Source organism: Pan paniscus, chromosome 4 (genome assembly GCF_029289425.2).
Source record: "Pan paniscus chromosome 4, NHGRI_mPanPan1-v2.0_pri, whole genome shotgun sequence".
Lineage (NCBI taxonomy): Eukaryota > Metazoa > Chordata > Mammalia > Primates > Hominidae > Pan > Pan paniscus.
The window spans coordinates 165,249,397-165,272,880 of record NC_073253.2 but is presented as its reverse complement, the minus strand read 5'-3'; the positions used below and the strand labels follow the sequence as shown (position 1 = coordinate 165,272,880).

Sequence of the window (23,484 nt, the reverse complement as noted above, 5' to 3'; positions counted from 1 at the left end):
ACTTTTCCTCTTGCAACTTTGCCTATTAAAATAATGGGATTATGAAATGTATTTATATTATACATATATATTCTGCTTCCAGGCACACATCCCCCAGCCTCCGCGTCACTTGGAAATGGAGGCACGCTAACTCAGGGTTTGGGGGGGATTAGAGTTTGGCTGTTGGAAGGTGAGGGTATAAACTAGTGGTTTGAATCAGCTCACTTTCGCCATCCTTCAGCTCCAGTCGCATCTCCTCCAGGCAGCCTTCCAGGTGGCCCTTTTCTCAGACCCTTTATGGATGCTGGACACCATGGCTTCAACGTGGAGCCAAAGAGCAGGAGGCTAATCATGGAGTGTCCATGCACAGCACGGCACACAGGATTAAGTTCTTGGTAAATAACTAGTCCTTTACCCCTCCCTTCTTCCATCTCACCTTCTCCTCCCTCCGTCCCTCTCTCCAGCTCTTATTTCTTTTCAGAGGAAGAGAACAAAAAGAGGGACAGGCAGCCGCCAGGGAAGCTGCTGGGAGACCCCCTTCTTGGCCTGCGACTCCCCTCAGCTGTGCCCTTCTGGGTACTTGCAGAGTCATGCTTCCCATGAGCTCCTGGCGCTACTACCAGGAACTCCCTGCAGGACCACAGGCAAGAGTTGGCAGGGTCTTTGTGTTGTCAGAGCCCTAAACACTTTCTCCTTTCTGCTTGTGCCCATCATTGAATTTTGTGCTGAAGAAGACTGGAGACTTGAGGTTGTGGGCCTTGGTTCTAAATGGCTGGCTCCCCTCCGGGTTGGCTTGGGCTCTCCCTAGGCCCCTTCACACCTCCTTCCTGGCCCAGGCCCTCGCCCATTGCAGACCCGCCTGGGGGAAGGAGTAGGAGCTGAAGAGCAGGCAGTGAGCTGATCAATGGAGAGGGTGGGATTTCAGGGTTTGTTTGGGCAAATTTGGTGACAGAGGGATCTAGTGTGATAAAAAATCCTAGTCTGGGCTTCAGGGACTTGCATTTTAATTCTGACTCTGACCTCACTGTCCTGGTGACATTTGTGGAGTGCCTTCCCTCTGAGCTGTAGGCTTCCTTTCTCTGCAGAAAGGGGCAAGCCTATCTTGTGTTTTGTAACAGTCTGACAGTCTGACACCATGTCCCATCCTTTTACTTTCCTAGGCCACGTGGAATCTGCCAGAAGTCTCTCTGCAGAAAAGGACTCCCAGGGAAAGGGCCTGAGGGGTTCTCAGGCAGCCCTGCTTCTTTTACTCTTGGTTGTCATGATTTTGCTGTCCTGTGGTAAGTCCTGGGCTCCCCATTGCTAGATTCTGTGGAGAAGCACTTTAGCCACGGCATCAATGGATCTGCTTGAGTCCTGGCTGTGACTGCTTTCTATCAAGGTATGACTCTCCCCAGGCCTCAGTTTTCTTACCTACACAATTAAAATAATGGTATTGAGTGCACTGGATTATTTTGAGGATTAAATACAATAATGCAGTGCCTTGCACATGGTCAACCCATGATGAATGCTCTTACCATCATCATCACCATCATCATCATCATCACCATCACTATCATCATCATCATCATCATCATCATCATCAATAATCATTGCCATTGTTGTTGTTGTTATTTACCAGCTCCCTCTGTCACTCTGTCACAAGGAAAGAGAGCCCCCAGGGTTTGAGTAGGCCGCAATGCAAGTGGCCAGCTATTCCTGGTTTAAGCCCTCTCTGTGCACACCCAAAGAGAGAACCCCTAACAAAAAATCCAGCTTCAATGAACAAGTCCTGCAGCATGCATTGTGTCAGGGACCCCAGGGGATCACCAGCGTACACACTTACAGGCTGCTGTAAGGATAAAAAATGTCCCACCTACACAGCACTTGACCCAGGAACTGCCCACAGCCCTCAGTGAATCGCAGCCCGTAGTACTGTTGTTACTGCCTCTAGCATTGGTTGCATCTGAGACTACACTGAAGCATGATGAGGTGCAGGGTCAGACAGATCTAGGTGTGGACTGGATGTGGACTTCACGCGAATCTCTCAACCACTCGGACCCTCAGTTTTCTCTTCTGTATAATGAGACTAGTACCCCCCTCTTCACAGGGTTGTTAGAATTAAATGATCATAGCACAGTTAGGAGGTTTGCATGAACTGTAAAGACTGGGATACGCCAAGTCCATATTGTGTGTTCAGTACCAATGGATTCCTTCCATGACCCTACCCCCCCTTCCCAGACTCCCCTCTTTTCCTTGGGGGCTTTTGTCTGGGCTCCACGCCAGTGAAGAGGTGAAAAGAGTCTTGATATGCATTCTTTCTCTGCCTCCTGTCCCAAATGCCTTCAGCTCCAGGCAGCAGTTGGCCCCCTGTTGAACGCACCAGGCAGCCGAGAGACAGAAAATCTCATAAAGAAGCCCCACGCTTCTGCACCACATGTTTGTTTGTTTTTTAATTAAAAAGAAAATAAGAAAACAACACTTCCCAGGTACTCACAAAAACAAGGAGAAATCCCAAGAGATCACGCAGAGACCCCCTGTGAGGGTGGGCCCAAGGCCCCTCCCTTGAGGCCATTGTTTTCTCAGACAAACATCCACCTCTCCCGGGCTAAAAAAAAAAAAAAAAAAAAGGAAGCGCTTATCCAACCTTGTTTCTCTTGGAAGATTCAGCCATCTCCAGCTCACTGGTCCATGACATGCACGCAGGAAACTGGGCTTTACAAGATTTTACAGATGGGCAGTGCTGGGGTGGGAGGATTTAGGGGTACACACCACTCCTCTCACTGATCCCTGGATCTGCTCAAGGTTTCTGGAGGGCTGGGGAGCAATGCTGTCTCTCCATGGGGATGCATTGCACATGTCAGATGCATTGTTCTGCAGGGCCACCAGGGCTGAGTTTCCTGCACTAAGGCCACTGGTGACTTCCTTCCTTGAGTGGTAGCAAAAGGAGTGTCTGCAGGTAAGTTGGGGCAAGCAGAATAAGGACTTGGACCAGGACAAGTTGTGCCTGGGCTGGCACTAAATGTTGGTGGACAGAAGGCAGTGGAGAGATTTCACTATATTTGCCATAGCAAGCTTTTCACACTGACCTTCCTTGACTACTCAACCAATTCTCCATCCTGGCCTCCAATCTCTGAGGATCACATAGACCTGGATTTGACTCTTAGCTCTGCCATTTACTAGTTTATATAACCCTGGAAATGTTACTTAACCTCCTTGAGCCTCAGTTCCTCATCTGTTCAATGGGGTGATTTGTGAACCTTACGGGGTGACTGTCAATAGTAAGTGTGGCCAGTACAGAGCCTAGTACAGCACCTGCCACTGTTATTGCTGCTCTGCAGGCACCAGTATTTCTATTGCAAAGTTGGTGAGTCTGTGTGTGGGCCTATGTGTGATAAACAGAAGCCTTAACCAGTGTTCTAGAAAGAGGGTGGATTCCTCGGAGGCTCCTGCTTATGTCTGGGCAGTTCCACAGTCATGGACCACCGTGGGGCTGGCATGGAGGACCTCTACTGCTTTTCTCTCTGGCATGTCCACCTGGCTCAGGAGCTGTTCTGTACCTAGACCTCGGTGCCCTCCCTGGGGTAGAGGACACCACTGGTGTTGACACTGTTGTAGAAGTGAGGGCTGAATTGGCTGAGCACAGATCCTCCGTAGCTGAGCGTGTTGGTGGGCATGGGGTTCGCCCAGTCACCCCCACCGCTGTGGTTGCTGAGGTTGGTGAGCGGGGAGAAGGAGTTGAAGCTCAGTGAGTTCTGCCCTGTCTTGTCACTGGGCTCAGGGCTCAGTCCTGGTGTGACCAAGGGGCGGCTCGTGGGGCTCCCCCCGCTCACATAGGCTGTCATAGAGGAAAGGAAGCTGTTAAGGCAAGGGGTGCCTGATGGGGGAGGGGAGGGCCGCTTCTCTGGGGAGCTGGTGGTGCCCCCTGGTGAGGCTCCATCCAAGATGTCCTGAGGCTCCATGGTCTTGGGGCTGTCCACCAGGAGACTGCTCTCTGTCTTCTCTAAAGCCAAGGAGCCTGTGCTGGAGGAAACATCTGATTTTCTCTTCCTTTTCCTGCGGAAATTTCCATTGTCGAACATTTTCTCACAGTTGGGGTCCAGGGTCCAGTAATTCCCTTTGCCTGATACAAAAGTGAAAGGGGGTAAATAGAGAGGTGGACAAAATGCTTTGCTTCTGTTCCTCCTTATTGTCATAAACTAAAAGCCAAGGTGACAGATGCAGGAAGACAGAGACCGACAGGCAGGGACTGAGAAATGGAGGAATTCCATCAACTGATGAACCACACCACCTCCATCTTTAATTAAGCAGCCCATGACAGGGCCCTCTGGGACTGCAGCCGAGAGGCATGAGCATTAAGGAGTTTGCAATGTAGGTCTCTTTAAGAAGGATGAAGAACTGGGAGCAGGGATGCTGAGGGATTGGGGGGTTGGGGGTTGGAGGGATTGGGAGGTTGGGGCTTGGAGGGCTTTCAATGCTGAAGGAAAAGAAGACTCAGGAAAACTCTGGGACTCCCTAATAGCCCTAGGCTTGGAGTCTGAAGACAGACTTGAGTCCTGGCTTTGCTCCTCACTGACTGAAGGGCTTTGGGAGAACCTGTTTTCTAGTCTGAAAAGTGGGCCCATTGCCCCTGTCTTCCTCAGGCCCACTGAGAAAGGATCCACACTGGATATGGAAAGGAGCGTTGCAGCTGGAAGGTACCTTCCCGAGGGAAGGCCTGAACTCTTCCTGCTACCGTCTCTCAGCCTGAGGGTGATGGCAGTCCTTGGACAGGACACTTGCCCTCTTCTGGGGACAAACAGGCCTGGTGTTTGCCACCCTCAAATGGGGCAGAGTTGGGGTTCCTTTGAGCTATACCTTGGCTTCCTGCGGTGGAACAAAAGTGGACTTTAATTCTGGGAAATGGATGCATGAGTATTTAATACATGCCTCTCTGCAGGTGTCTGAGTTTTAGAAATGCATCGTTGAAAAGGAAAAGCTCACAATTTCTGATGTTAGAGAAAACTGAGTTCAAATTCAAGCTCCATCACTATCACTTCATTCTGTGTCACCTCTGAGTGTTATTTTCCTAATCTGTAGAATGGGTTTAATAAGAGCTACCCTGCAGGGGTGTCTTGGGGTTAAAGGAGGTTACATAAGTAGAAACAAGGCAGGCAGCAAAATGGGCCATTAGTGGCTGTTTAACCCAGGTCAGATCCTCTTCCTGGCAGTCTTGGGATGCCCTTGGGCTTTGGTTGGTCCAGTCATTCATTCACCAAAGACTTTCTATGTGCTGGGTGCTGGAGATGCAGATGAATCGTAATTACTGCAGGCGATTAAGCGCTTGATAACACCAAAAACCTTGTGTACATTATCTCATCACCTCCACTGCAGCCTGCAAAGCAGATGCTGTCACTATCCCTGGTTTTCCGATGAGGGAACTGAGGCTCTGAGGTCTAACCTGCCGGAGGTCACTGACTGGGCAAGAGTACAGCCAGGGCTGAAACCCAAATCTTCCCCCAGGCCCATGCTCTCCTTCACTGCTGAGCTCCCCTCTGTCCTGCCTGGTAGCATCCCCCAGTCTTGGGGGGCACAGCCCTAGTCAGAACTTTCTAGAATGGGGTCTTGGGGAGGAAGGAAGTGAGTCTTCCTTGGGGACAACCCCCACACTCAAAGCCTCCTTACCCGGGTCGTCCTCGTCGCGGGGCACCTTCTTGAAGCAGTCGTTGAGCGACAGGTTGTGGCGGATGGAGTTCTGCCAGCCGGCCTTGCTCTTGTTGTAGAAGGGGAAGTTGTCCGCCACGTACTGGTAGATCTGGCTGAGAGTGAGGCGCTTGTCGGGTGCCCCGTGGATGGCCATGGCGATGAGAGCCGAGTAGGAATAGGGTGGCCGCACCAGCTTCATCAGCTCCTCCTGCGAGGGGATGGGCAGCCAGCCCAGGTCGCTCCCCCCAAGCCCCGACACGCTGGGCAGCAGCGGCCTCTGCACTCCATAGGCCTGGGGCAGGAAGGGGCTGGCGTTGGGGCCGGGAAGGTAGGGTGGCGGGGTCATGGTGGGCCCGTTGAACCAGAGGTAGGGGTTGGGGGTGGCCCCATACTCGCCGCCCCCCTCGAAGGAGGGCCGCTGAGGGCTGGGCACGCCCTGTGGGTGGAAGAAGTTCTCATAGTAGAGGTTCATCTCGGGGGGCTCCTGGCCGATGCTGGGGAACTGGGGGCTGCAGCGAGGTGGGGAGGGCGCCGGCAGGTCGAAGGAGCTCATGCTGGGGCTGGGCTGGCCAGAGCCACCTGCCTGGCACCTGCACCCCGGAGCTGCCCCTGACAGGTGCTCAGCAGGCCGGGCCTCCCACTTATACCCCTAGGGCTTGGCCGGGCGGCCCCACCCAGGGGCGGCCACCTGCCTGTGGATCCCAGCCCAGGGCCCGCCCTCCCTCAGCCTCCAGCCCACGGGGAGGGGACTTTCCCGCTGGCGCCTCAGGTCCCCACTAATGACATGCTAGACGGCTTACCAGAGCTGACACGCAGCGCAGCAAGAACGCCGCTCTATCCTCTCTCCCGGCTTTCTCTCCTGTCTTTTCTCACCATCCTCATGATTCCCTTCTTCTTTTTCTCCTTTATTCTGTCTTGCTTCTCTCATTTTTTTTTCTGTCCTTCCCTTTCGTCACATTTTTCTACCCACCTCGCTTTCCTTCTCTCTCTCCCTCCTCTCCTCTCTGCATCTCATTCTCTGTTTCTTTCCTTCTTATTTTCTTTCCTCCCTTCTGCTCTGAACTGTGTTTCTTTTCTATGAACTGATCTGGCCACATCACAGCTGCTCATTCCCGTTCTCTCTCTCTCTCTCTCCCCCTCCCTCCCTCTCTCCCTCTCTCCCTCCCTCTCTCCGTCTGTCTCTAGGCTTCCAGTTCTTCTTTCCACTTCCGTCTCTCCCTTCCATTCTCATTGTCTTCCCGGCTTCTCCCCTTTCTCCTTCTCTTCCACTCTGTCCCTTTCTCTCCACCTCTCATTTTCTCTGCGCCTCTCTTCCCATCCCCTCATTCTCCCTCCTCTTCCCCCCAATGTCCCTTCATTCTCTAACCAACTGCCCCAGCCGGGACTGGGTGGGACACTTTATCAGAAACCCTGTTTCTTGGTCTTTTGAGGTGAGGAGGCACTTTCTGGAGTTGCCAGGAGAGAAGCGGCCCTGGAGACTCGGAAGAGGGCACAGAGGGGCCTGGGCTGGCTTCTGGTGGGGTTCAAGGGGGCAACCAGTCATAGGCACCGCAGCCTCCCCCAACACACACATACACGCACACACGAGTACGCACACACGCGCACACGCGCACGCACACACACGCAAACACGCCCACGCACGCACGCGCACACACGCACGCACACACACACGCATATGCATACATGCTGCAGACGGGCAGAGAACCTGAGAATTTGCCTGGAGAGCAGCAAGGCTCTTAAAAATAATAGCAAAAGGGGAAAATGGGGAATCAGTCTTCAGGGAAAAGTGAGAGAACTTGAACAATTCAAGTTTCTTTCCAGCTGCAGGGCAAGCAGGCTCCCAGCTCCTCTCTGATACAAAGACCTTTCATGTTTCAGCTCGCAGAGGCCCCTGGCATGGAGGCAGCCAGGGCACGAGGAGAGCCCCCGACTCACCATGCCCCAGGCGTCCTCTCTCTCTCTCCCTCAGGCTCCAGAAGCAGGAGCTGCAGCCCCTGCTGGCTTCTCCCTGTGGCTCAGCCAGCTCCTCTCCTATCTGGGCTCCATCCTCCATCTTGTCCCAGCCTCCCCTGGTGCCCCAGGTCAGGCCCTCAGCTTGGGCCATGGGTGGTGGTCTCCCTACTCAGAGGGTAGGCACTGGCCCCTGACCAGGTTCTGGTAGCAGCTGAGACTTCTCTCTGTGATGAAGCAGATGGGAGAAAAGTTGGGGTCAGCCCCTCTGGTCACCACCTCGCTCCCGCTTGCCTCCTTCTACTTCTTCTTCCCATCCAGCTTCCTCCCACTTCCTGCATGCCCTACTTTCTTTGAGGCAAGAGAAAGAGGTCACTGACTGTCCCAACTGGAGAGGATGCTCCCCAAAGAATTCTCCCCCTCTCTGCTCCTCTTTCATGGTTATGTGGGGACACATGTGGCAAACATGAATGAGACTGAATAAACTTCATTTTCAGCATATTGGTGCCCAGAGGATGAGTTCCAGGTAACTGGGTAGGAGGGGTCATGTTAGGCCCAGAGGAACCTGTCCCCACCATAAAACAGTGATGAAATGTGACTCTCTGAAAGGCTCTGGCTGTCCAGATGAGGCTTAGAGTAAGGCACACTTTGCAGAGCCAAGCCAGAGGCAGAAGTTTTGTTTGGTACAGTTTCTCTATGAGGAGGCCTGGCTTGCTGAAGGTGGAGCCCTGACTTTTCAAAGAGCAGTCACATTGGAGTCCCCTAGTACAGACTCAAAGCCTTACAATTAACCTAGCAATTTCACTTCTCAAAGCTTATCTTACAAAATTCAACAGAGCAAAGAATTAGCCACAGGGATGCCCACCACAGCATTGTTTATAGCGGTGAAAAATTGTAACTAATCTAAATGCCCAACAGTAGGGGATTGGCTAAATAATCATCCAAATGATGTAATATTATGTAATATTATGCAACTATGAAAAATAGATTCTGGAAGAATAACTAATGATATGAAAAGATGTTTATGTTCTCATGATATTATTTGGAGAAACAGGTTGCAAAATGCCATGAGATTTTTTTTTAGTACAAATATGTATTTATAATTGTATATGAAATCTAGAAACATAAATATCAAACTGCCAATTATTATTTCTGGATGAAGAATTGGATGCAATTTTTGTTGTTGTTTTTCCGTAGTTTCTGATTTAAATGATTAGAGAAAGGCAAGCACACAGGTGACTTGCTTTTGGGGTTAAATTTGAAAGGCTAAAAACAGATAATATAGCAGAGACGTAGCAAACACGGGCTCTGAGATCAGGAGGAGCTGGCTGCAAATCCCAACCTTGGGATCACTGCAGGCCCTGACAAGTGATCTAGCTTTTCTCAGCCTCAGTGTTTTCTGGTGAAAAAGGGAACGATGCCAGTACTTAACTCACGAAGTTGCAGTGAGCATTCAGTGAGGTAGTCAGTGTAATCAACGTCAATCGTTTCACATGGCACATAGAGGCTCACTCAATAAATATTAGTTATTATAGATTATAGTCAGTATACATTTGCTGTGTACAATCAAGCACACCTATGTTTGCTACACTGAGAGTTAATCGCATGCAGCGGGGATGTGACAGGGATTATGATGCAAAAACAGAGGGAGAAATATTCAGCGTAGACACCGATTCTATAACCAGACTCTACATTTACAGATGACAATCAGAGAGGGCCCAGAGTCACACAAGTTCATGGCTGGGTCAGGACCCACTCTGCCCCACTTTGGCGTCTCCTGCTTTAGCGGCATTTTCTGAGGAATGCTCACCTGGGTCTCCCTAGCTGCACGTGGACCCTAGTTCCTTTCCCCCAGTAGATCAGAGAAAGCCTGGCCTGTCTTAGGAGGCCTTATTCACCGGGAGCCTCTGGCACCCAGAGCCCAGTAGCTGGGGATCACAGCTTCTCTGCACTTGGTCACAAGGTTAAACCTTCGGGCCAGGGTGTCCAAAACATCCCAGAGGACCCTTCATTCCAGATTTGTAGGAACACTGGCTATAGCCCTTGGGGTGGACAACAGGAGCTAGCTGTTCCCACCCCGCAGTGAGGTTTGAGAGTTATGGTCCTGCAGCCCACCTTGACCATCCTAGGGCCTCCGGGAAAAGAATCAAATGTCTCTAACAACTAGGGTCATTTTGTGAATGAAATTATTTTAAACTTTTTGAAATTTCTAGAAGTGAAAATTCAAACCTGAGAAGATGCGCTCTGCCCAGCTTCAGGGAAATAATAATAGAATAATAAATAAAAAATAAGAGTTGGGTGTGTGAGGGCCTGAGCCTGCCTAGGGAATGCTTGGGATGCAGTTTGCATACTACAGTCCAGAGGGAGGCCTTCTTGGACATGAAAGACCATATATTCTGTATATTCTGAACCCCAAATTGTGACATTTGGGACAAAGCAGTAAAACATGAAACACGTGGGCCTGAGGATTGCATAGAACTGGGTTCAAATCCCAGCTTCGCTCTTTGGTAGCCTTGTGATCTTGGCCAAGTTTCTTAATCTTACAAGGCCTCCGTTTGTTTATCAATAAAGTGAGGATGAAACTAGAATCTGTCTCATGTGGATTTGGAAGGAAAAAGTAATATAAATGTGTAAGTAAAATGTGGAGCCCATGATCTGCAAAAGCTGCAGATCATGAGGATGATGATGAATGCAAGGGTACCTGAGGCCAGATATTGACACGGGAGAGGGCTCTGGGCAGGAGGCCTGGCATCATAGCCTCCTCCAAGCAACGTTCAACCATTTGCTTTCCCCTTGGGAAAATCCTGCCATCTGGGAGCCATGCCCCCGAGGACATGTCCCAGCAGTCAGCTGTGGATATTGCTGGGTCCAGAAGCCAATGCTGACTCAAGTCCTGCAGAAAGGGTAACTGTACACAGGCCCCCAGCCTGACTGTGATCAACCAGCACTGCCACTTCTGGCCTTGACTTTCAAAGGTGGAGAATCATACTCTTTTAGAAGTCAGATCTCAGTTCACCTGTCTGGTAGGAGGTGATGCGCATTTTCACAAACATGAACTCATGTAGGACCACAGTGCGGTAAGGATTCAGTTTCCCTGTTGAACTTTGAGGAAGCAGGTACAGAGAGGATGACCAGCCACCGAGATGAAGGAGGCAGGTGGGAGCCAGCCTGGCTGCCGCTCCACTGTGGCTGGAACTGTATCATGCAGGCAGTGCCAGGAGCAAGGAGCTCCGGCCCTGGAACCAAACTTTCTGGGTCTCAACCCTGTCTCTACTCCTTAGGCACTGTCATACCTTAGACAGCAACCATTTGTTTTGGACCTTAGTTTTCTCATCGGTAAAACCAAGTACTTCCTGGTGCTGCTCTGGGCGCTTCATGTCAGGCTTTACTGTACAGTATCGTACCTGCTCAATACAGTTAGCTCTCATTAGGGACTCGGGAGTCCGAGGTGATGGGAGATGCTGGTGGTTCACCAGTTGGGGCTACAACATCCCCAGCTCTTGGACCCTACATACCTCCCTCAAATTCACATTTGATTAGAGGCTTGGCTTCATGGATTCTTTCCCCCCTCTCCACATAATACACAAATAGTTTCTAAGTTCCAGGATTCCCAGGAGCCTAGCACAGTACAAAGTTGTCTGAGGCGGGGAATCAGGGGATTAGGGACCAGTTGGCCTCTAGCTTAACTCTCTGCACCAGGTTCCTAACCTGTAAAATGGGGATAAAAATTGCAGTACTACCTACTATCTATGATGGTTCTCTGTGAGCGGCAATGAGCCCTCGTCTGTCCTGCCTGGGCAACAGGGTTCACGAGAGTCATGTCTTGGGGTATTTGGGGCTGACATGGGGATGGCTTCTTCATCCTGAGCATGGGCTTTGTGGAAGTCTGGCTGGCTGAGGCATTAGCCAGGCTGAAGGTGGTCTTGGTGCTCTGCGGCTTTTTGGCTTCTGATGTGCTTGTCTGAAGAAATGTAGATCAATACCCCCCTCTGGCGGCCGTCTCTTTAAAAGCGGGAAGTAGATTGCAGGGCTTGGGTGAAATTTCAGGGCAAGCAAGAGTTTTCTCTGAGTTCCTTTAAGGACAGGAGACAGAGATATTTCAGTGTCAGGTTCCCGGGAGAAACAGTGGCTTAGAGAAAAAGACCTTACTTCTGCTGCAGTGGGAATAGTGAGAGCTGGGTTGGAAATGGGGAAAGGTGTCTTAGAAGACAGCCCAGCAGCAGCAGGCAGACTGACCTGAGTCAGAATCAGCCTCCTCCAGCTGTATTTTCTGAGTGCCTTGATGTTTAATCTCTGAGTCTGTTTGCGCTTATGGAAAACAGCTGCTGCAGGGACTGGATGAGGTACTATAGGAAATGCTTCTGAAACAATGCACGGCTGTAATTCATTCCTTCATTTATTCAGCAAATACCAGGCTGTCTTCCCAGTACCAATTCTGGGCTGGTGTTCAGGACACAGTGACAGCCACACAAGCTGAGGCTCCCTTTGCTTGTGGTGTTTGCCATCTCTGTGTGGTACCTGAAGTTTTGATATACCATACTTAAAAGTTCTCATGGGCTTTCTTGCTCTGTTTCTGATTTTTACTTAGTGAAATTGTTTTAAAGATAGATTCCTTATAAGTTCTGGAAATGGATCATCAGTCATCAGGATCACTTGCTATAAATAAAATAAGAAGTTAGTATTTATTTATTGCTTACACTGTCATGGGCACAGCCTGAGTACCTTACCTGTGTTATCTCATTCAGCCCCCACAGCAACCCTAGGAGGCCCGGATTGTAATTGTCCCCATTTCATAGATGAGGACACTGAGGTGGCATCAGTTGTCTGCTGAAGGCTTTAGGAGTCAGAAGAGCCAAGGAAACAGATTCTTCCCAGAACCTTCAGAAACAGCAAGCCCTGCCAACACCTTGATTTTCACCTCATCTTGTTTTAAACTTCTGAACTCAAGAACAGTAAGAGAATACATCTGTCTTGTTTTAAGCCACTCAATTAGTGGTAATTTGTTACAGCAGCCATAAGTAACGAATACAGTGGGATTCAATGTTGTGTGTGGCTGTGATTCCATGCCCTGAAGGTCCCCTCCCGTACCACCAGTGGCCTTCATCCTATACCTAGAGAAGGTGTCTGCTCCATAAAGAGCTCCTCCTCCTTCCCCTCTTCCCCCTCCCTCTCCCCGCTCTGGGTGAAGAATGCTGGCTGCGGACAGTGTCCCTAGGCCGGGCACCATTACTTTGTCCTCAGCTCACTCACGAAGGCTTTGGTGGGCTGTGGTGCCCCTCTGGATTTCAGTTTCTTTGTCTAGCAAATGGGAGGCAGAACTGAGTGGTTTTGAAGGACCTGCCCAGCAGGCCCCGCCTTTGGAGCTTATTAAAACACACTCTCCTGGACCCAGGCCTCCAAGATTCTGACTTGTGAGGCCCAGGTGAGGCCTGACAGGGGCTCCAATGCACAGCCAGCTTAGAAACCAAGTGATATGGGGATCCAGGTTCTGTCCCCAGAGTTATCCCTTGGAAACATGCCACTTGATTGCCTTCTCCTCAGAGCCTGCAGCGGGAAGTCCCTGTTCCACCACTTCCGAGCTGTGTGACTTGGGAGAAGTGTCTGTGCCCTCTCTGTGCCTGTGTCCTCACCTGTAAATTGGGAAGAACGATGGTCTATACTTCAGAGGGTGGTTGTGAGCTTTCAGAAGGTGTTAAGTGTAGCTTGCTAATGACAGTGTCTGGCACACAGTAGGTGCTCATAGGTGCTGCCTGTCAATGTGCCAGCTTCTCAGCCTGGCATTCCAGACCCTTATGCACTAAGCCCCAGCTGGACCTCTCCTATCAGTCTCCCATCGACCCTCTGCACCCCCCAGGTCGTGGCTGCGTGAACTTCTCCCTGGTGCTCCGGTCCCTGCCTGGCCCCTTGCAGGACATCCTTTGTCAGGAGTGCCCTGCCCCCTCCGCTTCCTGGAGGACTCTCGCTTATCTTCAATGCCTGCTGAAACGCCACTTCCCCAAAAGCCTTCCTCCTGGTTTCCAGGCCACTCTCCGCATTTCCTCCCTACTCTGAACACCCTTCGGGCCTGTAACGGGTTTCATTTTGCTGCTATCATCAGTTTCTTGCCTGACTTCACAACTAGATCTGGAGTAACCCTGAGGGCAGAGGCAGTATTTTCTCCCAGGCTTTGGACAATGCTAGGAGCAAATTTTAAGTTCTTAGTGCATTTGTGAGGGAGGGAAACAGGGCTGTGTGCTGTTCTCTTCACTTTGCTTTGTCCTGTGGAAATCAGGACCACAGTGGTGGCTATCTCATGGGTCTCTATTCACTGGACGTGGGAGGCCATCTCTGTGAACCATAGTCGACTGCGCTGCCCCATGTCCAGCTGGGTGGATTTCCGTGTGACCAGCCCTGTAGGCAGTTCCCAAGATCATGGGAATCACACCTTTTCCCTTGTAAATGTGCTCAAAGTTGAACGCCAAGCAGGGACAATTCATAGAAGCCGATTGATTTTTCCAAATGTTCATTGGTTTGCACTTTTTGTAATTACTGTTAGATTTTCTACACATTTAACACCAAATATGCTTTCTATTTTTAATTTTAAACTTTTAAAGATCAAAATGAATTTTGGGGGTCTGTCCTAGGGGCATGCATTTCATAAAATCTACTTTTCCCAATTTCATAAATAGTCATAAAATAACTGTGTATGCAACTCTCAAGGATTTTCTCACCAGAAACATAAAGAGTGCAATCTAAGAAAAACAATATGGTTAAATGTGCTAACTATAAGGTTTTGAGTTATTAACCCTTACTATTATATGGGTCAATTATTATAAACTTCTAAGCATATGATATTTGATAAACCATGATTAAAGTCTTCCAGAATAGTACCTGCTCTGTGTATTGGGTGGGTTTCAACTCTTGCCTTTCCTGTGCTCTGTCCTGACTCTCAGTGAACAGAAGCCCACACTAAACTCCCTGCCTCACGCCCTCAAAGGGCACGGTTTCCTTTACTGCCAATCCCTCTATTCTTCACCTAACCTGCACTCTGCCTTCTAAAATCTACCTCTGGCAAGAATCCTCTGGAGAGAAAATTTGGCTTTGGAACTGGTTTCTTCCTCTGCTATCAACCCTCATTAACCCATTTTGAAACTTCCTCATCTCATCCCACCAAAGCATTTAAGCTTCTCAACTTACTATTCATGGTACTGCAATAGCGTGTTCCCCATCTTAGGGACATGGAACACATGTCCCTATGTGTCCCCATGGAACACAATAGCGTGTTCCCCATGTTAGGGACATGTGCATTCTGGAGACCAAACTAATGGATGCTGTGTATGAATAGCTCTGATGTGTCAGATTCCGAGCAGGAGGTTTTCCATTCTTGAGCCCTAAATCTCAGGATGATTTATAGGTCCAAGGATGGGGAACTCTCCATGGACTCTTTCTGGATTATCTTTCCTTTGGGAAAGGGAAAATGACAATTATTCTGGACCCAGTGGCCTTGGCAGTACTCCACTTTGCATTGGCCAATAAATGCTTTCAGAAAAAAAAATGTTTTAATTCCTTCCATTAGTAAACATTGTCTCCTTAAGCAAAGGAAAGCAGTGGAACCAATAGCAATCTGGAGCCCCTTTCTACTGGGTGGGTTTTAGGAATGAGTCAACCAATGATCATTAAGCTCTCACTTGTGCTTCAAGTGTGAGGATAGAGATTACCTTGGCTGTTGTGGTATCTCTAGCATCTAATACAGCACCAGAAAATGACAGGTGCTCACTCAATGTCTGTCAGTGTTGGAGTGGCAAGGCCTGGAGTCATGGACCTGGGGGGTACAGTGGGGAGGTAGCATACACTGTGATAGTCTGGGACCTCTGAACAGGACACACTCCTCCTCTTTGCTCAGTGCCTGAGATGTAATGCGTCCCTTTAATGTTCTCTGGAAAATGCCTCGGCTGGGACTCGGTGCAGACAGGTCTAGAGCTAAGGTCTGTGTGTGTCTATGTGGGTGTCACTGATCATGAAGCTGCCACCAGCCATAAGCACCCTGAGGGAGACTTCTGTACCCCAAGCACATGCCTCCTCAGGATGAGGGTGGGAGACTTGGGAGGGCAGGGAGTGGTGCCACTTCCAGGGCTGTCCACTATAACCATTACTAGAGAGCCCCTTATTATTAAGAGAGCTCAATATGATCAGTCTATGGGGCTGACTCAGGGAGAATTGGCAAACACCATTGCCCCACATCCTTAGTTCCTCTGGTTGGCTTAATGCCCATCTGTCATTGTCCTTTTTCGCATATGAGGAAATTGGGCTTAGAGAGGTCACATGCTTTTCCAAAGGTCACAGTTATCTGATTACATCTCTGCAGGAACTGGAGATTCTTCTGGAATGATATGTCCTCATTAATGTCTGCAGGGATTTCTGGGTGCTTCCTAGGTAAAAGGCAGAGAGAAAGGAGGTTGTCTAAGCCATCTTCAACTTGGGGACTGTGTCCCTCTGCATATCATTGGGAATTTGCCCTCACTCTGCAGAAAACAAATCACAAACAATCAAGCAAATAAAACATGGCAGTGGGGATGGTCTACCCAGCCTCTTAGACCTCAGTCAATGCTCTGAACACAGGGCTCAAGGGAAAGAGTGAAAGAGCAATGAGGTCTGAGCCTGGAGGGGTCATGCCTGGCTGGGATGATCCAATGTGTTCCAGTGAGAAGGGGTTGAAGCTACTTTACTTGGGTCTTCGTGGTGCACTACCTAGGGCCAGTGAGTCATTTGGGTGAGAAGGCTGGACCACTCCCCTGTGGTGCTGCTGCACAGCCAGGCCGACCAGCTGCATTCCCTGAGTTTCTTCCTGAACCTGATTTGAGCAAAAGATAGAAGATCTGACTTCCCAAGTGATGCCAAAGGGGCTGGAGGATGCAGCCTGGAAGTGAGGGAATTAGTTAATTCTCCCTTTGGCTGTAAGAAATAGGAGATAGAATACTCTATATATCCTTTCCAGGGATGTCAAGAGTAGACGAGCGGGCACCTCTGTGACCAACCAGCTGGCCCTTTGCAGCTTGTCATGAAACAGTGTCCAGCACCATAATGCATCACCTTCAATTGCTCAACACCTTTCCCTGCCTCACTTCCATTTCCCCTCCTGGTGCCCGGACCTGCACTCCCAAGTAAGCCATCAGCCTGTAATCTTTGGGTTGTGTTTTCATGGCCAGTGCTTTCAGATCTTTTTTTTTTTTTTCGCAGAGTCTTGCTCTTGTCACCCAGGTTGGAGTGCAATGGCACAATCTCAGCTCACTGCAACCTCTGACTCCTGGGTTCCAGCAATTCTCCTGCCTCAGCATCCTGAGTAGCTGAGATTACAGGTGCCCACCACCACTCCTGGCTAATTTTTGTGTGTGTGTGTGTATTTTTAGTAGAGATGGGGTTTCACCATGTTGGCCAGGCTGGTCTTGAACTCCTGACCTCAAGTGATTCACCCGCCTGAGCCCTCCAAAGTGCTGGGATTACAGGCACAAGGGCTGTAGAGGTTTTGTTTGTTTGTTTGTTTGTTTTTGAGACGGAGTCTTGCTCTATTGCCAGGCTGGAGTACAACGGCGCAATCTCGGCTCACTGCAACCTCCGCCTCCCGGATTCAAGTGATTCTCCTGCCTCAGCCTCCCAAGTAACTGGGACCACAGGTGCCTGCCACACCTGGCTAATTTTTGTATTTTTAGTAGAGATGAGGTTTCACCATGTTGGCTAGGATGATCTCGATCTCCTGACGTCATGATCTGCCCACCTCAGCCTCCCAAAGTGCTGGGATTACAGGCATGAGCCACCATGCCCGGCTGGGCTGTAGAATTTTAATGTGCATTTGAATCATTTGGGACTATGGTTCAAATGCAGAGTAGGATTCAGCAGGTCTAGGGTGAAGCCTGAGATTCCGTATTCCTAACAAGCCCCCAGGGGAGGCCCACAGTGATCTTCTGCAGACCACTCTTTGAGTAACAGATTCTAGGAGACCCAGGGTATAATCAAATTGGAAACGGAAGAGAATTTAGAAAACAGGCTCTCAGGATGGGATTTTGGAGTTGCATTGCTCGTGTCCCAAGGCAACAGAACTCCCTGCTGCTGGTAGTAAGTGGGATGGAAATAGCTCCTCACACATGGTGACATCATCATTCCTTATGCTTCTACCTGCAAAATGAGGTGCAGCATGCACTGGGTGATCAAATAGCTGAGGTGCTCAACTGGTTACAGGATAATAATAATTACAACAACTGTGGAGTAGGATGGCTACTTGGATTGTCCTGGAGGTCTTTCAAATAGAAACTGCTAGGCTGGGACAGCCAAAGACACGCTGTCAATATCAAAGGGTCTCTCTGTTTCCTGTTGCCGTATTGTGCTACAACAAATGATCACCCACTTCATGGCTCAAAATAACACAAATTCATTATCTTAAGTCTGCGGACCAGAAGACTGACATGGATCCCGCTTGGTTAAAAACAAAGTGTTAGCAGAGCTACGTTCCTGTCTAGGGCTGAATCTGTTTCCTTGCTTTTCCCAGCATCTAGAGGCTTCCTGCATCCCTGGGCTCATGACCCCCTTCCTCCGTCTTCAAAGCCAGCAACAGGCAGTGACTTCCTCTCACATGGCATCCTCTGACTCTCCTCTGCTGCCTCCTCTTTCCGCTTTTAAAGACCCCTGTCATTACGTGGGACCAATCTGGATAATCCTGCATAATCTCCATGATCTTAAACTCAGCTGATCAGCAAACCTTAATTCCATCTGCAACCTTAATTCTCCTTTGTCAGGTAACCTAACATATTCACAGGCTCCAGGGATTAGCATACAGCCATCACTGAGGGGTTACTATGGTGCCCGTCACAGCTGGTTTGAAATATTTTAGAGACCTCATCTCATGCAGTTGCTGAGCAGACTCTGCTGAAATTGGGTTAGAGTCTGGTTAAAAGGGTGAAAGACTTGCAAAGACAGGAATGCAAAGCTTCAATAGCCTCCTCCAGTAAAGTCAGCGCCCTCACAGGAAGACTGCAGCCAAAGATCTGATGTAGAAACCTTCAGCCCTGTAAGCCTGAACATTTTGAATCCCCTAAACATCCTGCCTGGCAGAAGCAGGCCCTTCTCTCTTATCAGAAGGGAATGGCCTCCCCTTTCTTGGAGCTCTTGCTTGAAACACATGCTCTGCAAGTGGATGCTTGTTCCTCTGGAGAACTGACTCCACCGCCCCTTACTGCCTCCACCCAGCAACCAGAATCCGGTCTGAGAGGGGAGCACAGCCTGGGAGGGGAGCTGTGTCTCCTGCCTTGGGAAGATACAGCTTACATAGAATTGCAGGATCTGGCTGGTGGCACTGGGAATATGCATGGGAGTGGATCTGAGGGTGCCAAGGCTTAGGAAGTTTTTGGAAATAAGATCAGATAGAGGAGAATTCATTAGCATGGGGCGCATGTTCCTGGCTTGGGATTCAACGTTAGGGCAGACGCCCAGTGCTGGTTTTGATAGTTTTCCAAGATAGTTCCTTGAAGCTGGGACTGAGGGTGGCCTATATTGAATGGAGTAGACACACCAGAACTTGGTTTATTCAACACTGTTAGTTCAGAACGGATCAGGCAGCTCAGGGAAGTGGATGTTTTAGAAGAAATTTATTATGCCTGACTTGAGATTATGTTCCCTGGGAGAGCCTAAAGGACATATATATTTTTTTCATTTAGGACAAAAAGTAAAGGGTACCTGTATTATGGGTTGAATTGTGTACCCAAGAATATATGTTGAAGTCCTAACCCTGGGTAACCTGGGAATGTGATCTTACTTGGAAATAGGGTCTTTGCAGAGGTAATCAAGTTAAAATGAGGCTATCCTGAATTAGGGTGGTCTAAATCCAATGACTGGTGTCCTTATAGGAACAGGGAAAATTAGAAACGGAGAGACACGAAACACAGGCACACACGCAGAGAAGGTGGCCATGTGAAGTTGGATGCAGAAACTGGAGTGATGCCGCTGCAAGCCAAGTAACACCAGGCATCGCTGCCCGCCAGAAGCCAGGAGGAGGCAAGGGAAGATTCTTCCCTGAAGCCTTCAGAGGGAGCATGGCCCTGCTGACACCTGGATTTCAGACTTCCAGCCTCTGGAACTGTGAAGGGACACATTTCTGTTGTTTAAAACTTCTGAAGCTTTTTGTTTGTTTGGGTTTTGTTTATTATTTGCTATAGCAGCCACAGGAAACAAATAGAGACACCAAGCATGGGAGTGGCCATCCTCTCTAGGTCAATGTTAATGGCAGGTGATGTCAGCATGGAACTGGGCTCCCTCATGTCAGTGGGGATGATGGACTGACGGACTCCTAGTTTAGGAAAGGCAGGTACCTACATCTGACTTTCAGGTCCTAAGTAGAGGTAATTATCACAATGAGCAACAGGGTGAGAGAGACAATCAGCGTGCCTTAACCCACAGGGACCTGTAGGATCTGTAACCCACACTGACCACTGTAGGTGATGGTATTTCCAGAGGCCAAATAGATGAGAAGCTATGTAGATTGTTGCTTGGTTTACATAATCAGAAAATCAGCCATGGTTATGGGAAATTGTGACCCCTCGCTCAGCTTTCAGATCTACATCAAGGCCCATTGATTGAAGGGGAGGCTGATTCTTTAAGACAAAACCCTGCAATGTACTCACAAGTATCTTCAGGAAATAGTTCTCTAAATTTTCCCAAAGGGACTTATGACTATTTCCAGGGTGACTGTGAACCAGGGAAAAGGAAATATCTGGATCCCTCAAAGCCAAGTAGATATGAGATCTGAATTAACACCAATATCAGGGGATGTAAAACTCCATGATGGTCCTCAGGTTGGAGTGTGGACCATTGGAGAACAAGTGATAGGGGTCTTGGCCTGATTCCTGAATGTAGAACACACTCACTTATGCATCTGTTTGTTGACCTGGGCAGTTAGACCCATTACAGTAGGAAGGTCTGAGTGGAAGCCTGTTTTGTCAAGATCAGACACAAGAATTGCAGAGATAAACACAGCTGTTGAAGATTTGAAGAACGTAGGGCCAGTGGCCCCTATAATATTCCCATTCAATTCACCTGTCTGTCTCTAAATATGAATCGAATCTTGACAGATGATAGTGGACTACCATCAATATCACTAGATGCTAGGTGGACTTTCGTGTCTTTACAGGAATGGGTCAGTACCGCCTCTGCTCCTTGGGATGTGGTTATTCGTTTCATGAATGTTTTCTTCTTAGCATTCATATGAAAGGAACATGAAAAGCAGGTTGCTTTGCTATGGCAGGACAACAGGGTATCTGCACTGGGTAGACTCGGTGCAGTGTCAACTCTCCTTTTCTCTGTCCTAAGATAGTCCATAGAGACCGTGCTTATACTGGTATTTCCAGAAACATCACACTGTTCCTCTACATGCATAACATCATGTTCATTGGCTTGGTGATCAGGGAGTGTCAGGCACCCTAGATTCCCCACCAAGACACATACATGCTACAAGGGTGGGTTGATAAACCTGAGTGATTTAGGGGCCTGATATATGTCACCAATGTGACTGTTACCAATTTTTGGGCTCCAGTTGTTAGGGCATGCTGGGACATCACCTTTAATATAAATAACAAGCTGTTGCATCTTACTTTTTTTTTTTTTTTTTGAGATGGAGTCTCGCTCTGTTGCCCAGGCTGGAGTGCAGTGGCATGATCTCAGCTCACCACAACCTCCGCCTCTTGGGTTCAAGTGATCCTCCCAACTCAGCTTCCTGAGTAGCTGGGACTACAGTTGTGCACCACCACACCTGGCTAATTTTTGTATTTTTTAGTAGAGATGGGATTTCACCATATTGATCAGGCTGATCTCGAACTACTGACCTCAAGTGATTCACCTGCCTCAGCCTCCCAAAGTGCTGGGATTACAGGCATGAGCCACCGCATCCAGCCTGCATCTTACATTTTCTTTTACTAAAAAAGAGACATAGAAGCCAATGAGTCTTTTTGGATCTTGGACAAAGAAAATGTGGACTACTGCTTCCAATTTGTTATCAGGTGACTCTGGAGTATGCCAGTTTGAGTGAACCTAGAGACAAATGCTCTGAAGCAGGTCTAGGCTGTGGTTCTAGCTGCTCTGCCTCTGAGGCCATATCTGATTACCGTGGAGATATTCACAGCAGATGTGGATGCTGAGTGGAGATGCTAACAAGACCCTATAGGATGATTACAGCACATACCTCTCAGAATCTAAATCAAATTTATGTTCTCCTTGACTCTCTGTCTGAAAAATAGCTCTCAGAATGCTACTGGGTCTCCTCAGAAGTTGAGCTCCTCACTATGGGACACCAAGGGACCATGCAACCTGAGATGTCCATCATGGGCATCATGGTTGCATCCACATCATAAGGCAGAGCGTGGCAGAAATCCATCATATTATGAAAGTGGTATCTTTGGCATCAGGCTCAAGCAAGTCTTGAAGGCAAGAGTAAATGATAAAAACTGATGACCCAGAATTCCAGGGTACCTACTTTTGCTTAATTCATGCCTGTCCTTCAACCCATACTTTTGGACTTATGGAGGGATTCTACAAGGCCAACTTATGCAGAAGGCATACTATGTTAATGCTAGCTGGAAATGGACTGCAGCTGTGTTGCAGCCCAGTGGTAGGGCTATGAGCAGTACATTTGGCTGTCTTCCCTAAAAAGAGGGGAACATGAACGGAGATAGACATTTATCCTCCTGGGCAATAAAGAATGGCTTTGTTGATTGGTCAGAGGACTGAAAAGAATAATACTGGAAGATTCATTATTGGGGGTCTGGGCAAGAAGTATGTTCATGATCCAATGGGAGCAGACTCAAAATTTGCAGATCTGTGTTTTACTGCTCACCAGAAAGACCACAGATCAGTCTTTCAACCATCAAGGAAGTTGGATGATCAGTCCTGTAGCTCAGCTTTGCTCCTCTGCCATCCATTGCATGCGCAATGGGCCTGTGATCAAGTGGTCATGGTGGCAGAGACGGAGGCTCTACCTAGGTTCAACAATATGGAATTCCTCTCACCAAGTGTGGTATAGCTATTTCTACTGCAAAGTGTCCACCTGCTAGCAGCAGAGACTGACACTGAGTCTATTACATGCACCATTTCTTAGGGAAACATGGGTCACTTACACTGAGACCTTTCCACCCTGCAAAGAACAACAATTCATGCTTATCATGATCAAAACATCCTCTAGATATGGGGTTGCCTTCCAAGGCCCATGATGTTTCTGTCTGCATTATCATCTAAGGGCTTACAGAAAAACCTTATTCATTGAGTTGGGATCCCACAAACCTTCAGCTGGAACAAGGGACCCATTCACAGCAAGGAACTTAACATAATGGGTTCAAGGCCGTGGGATTCATCAGCTTTACCATGAAGCCCATCATTCAGAAGCAGCCAACCTGATGGAACAGAGCACAGCCTTTTAGAGGCTCAGCCAAGGTTCCAGTGGGGGACACTACCTCCCAGGGAGCCGTCCTCCAGTCTGTAGAAAATTCAGTGGACAGTGGGTGATGTATAATACTATGGGCGGTGTATAATACTATGTCTTCAAAATCTCCTAAAGCTGGGGACCTGGTGTGAGAGTACAAAAGCCCTTCTCACTCTCACACCAGTGACCTACTCATGGGATTGATGCCTCCTGTCCTTGCCATCTTGGGCTTTGTAAGATGTGAGGTCCCAGTCTGTATTTGTTTGCTAGGGCCACTGCAACAAATACCACAGACTGGGTGGCTTAAACAACAAAAGTTTATTGTCTCACAGTTCTAGAGATCAGAAGCCTGAAATCAAGGTGTTGGCAGGACTGTTTTTTTTCCCTAGATACTGAGAGAGAGAATCTGTTTATGCCTTGCCCCTAGCTTTTGGTGGTTTGCTGGCAATCTGGTGTTC

The 23,484-nt window shown here is 48.8% G+C and overlaps 1 protein-coding gene across 2 annotated transcripts; it reads right to left on the bottom strand.

The window, feature by feature from the left end:
* Nucleotides 1-1,736: 1,736 nt before the first annotated feature.
* FOXI1 (forkhead box I1) lies at nucleotides 1,737-7,271 on the bottom strand. Of its 2 annotated transcripts, XM_034960928.3 has the most exons (3): nucleotides 6,444-7,271; nucleotides 5,623-5,951; nucleotides 1,737-4,081 (listed from the first exon to the last, which is right to left on the bottom strand). In XM_034960928.3, exons 1-3 carry the CDS (start codon nucleotides 6,569-6,571, stop codon nucleotides 3,519-3,521), a joined length of 1,020 nt encoding a protein of 339 aa, XP_034816819.2. In that variant the 5' UTR covers nucleotides 6,572-7,271; the 3' UTR covers nucleotides 1,737-3,518. The 2 variants fall into 2 exon arrangements, with proteins under 2 accessions (XP_034816819.2, XP_003810966.2); XM_003810918.4 differs by having other exon boundaries at nucleotides 5,623-6,579.
* Nucleotides 7,272-23,484: the final 16,213 nt, after the last annotated feature.

Coding starts and splice junctions, on each gene's coding strand:
- FOXI1 (XM_003810918.4), bottom strand. CDS start 6,196: ATGAGCTCCTTCGACCTGCCGGCGCCCTCCCCACCTCGCTGCAGCCCC. Junction 4,082..5,622: donor CCGCGACGAGGACGACCCGG/GTAAGGAGGCTT, acceptor CTTTTGTATCAG/GCAAAGGGAATTACTGGACC.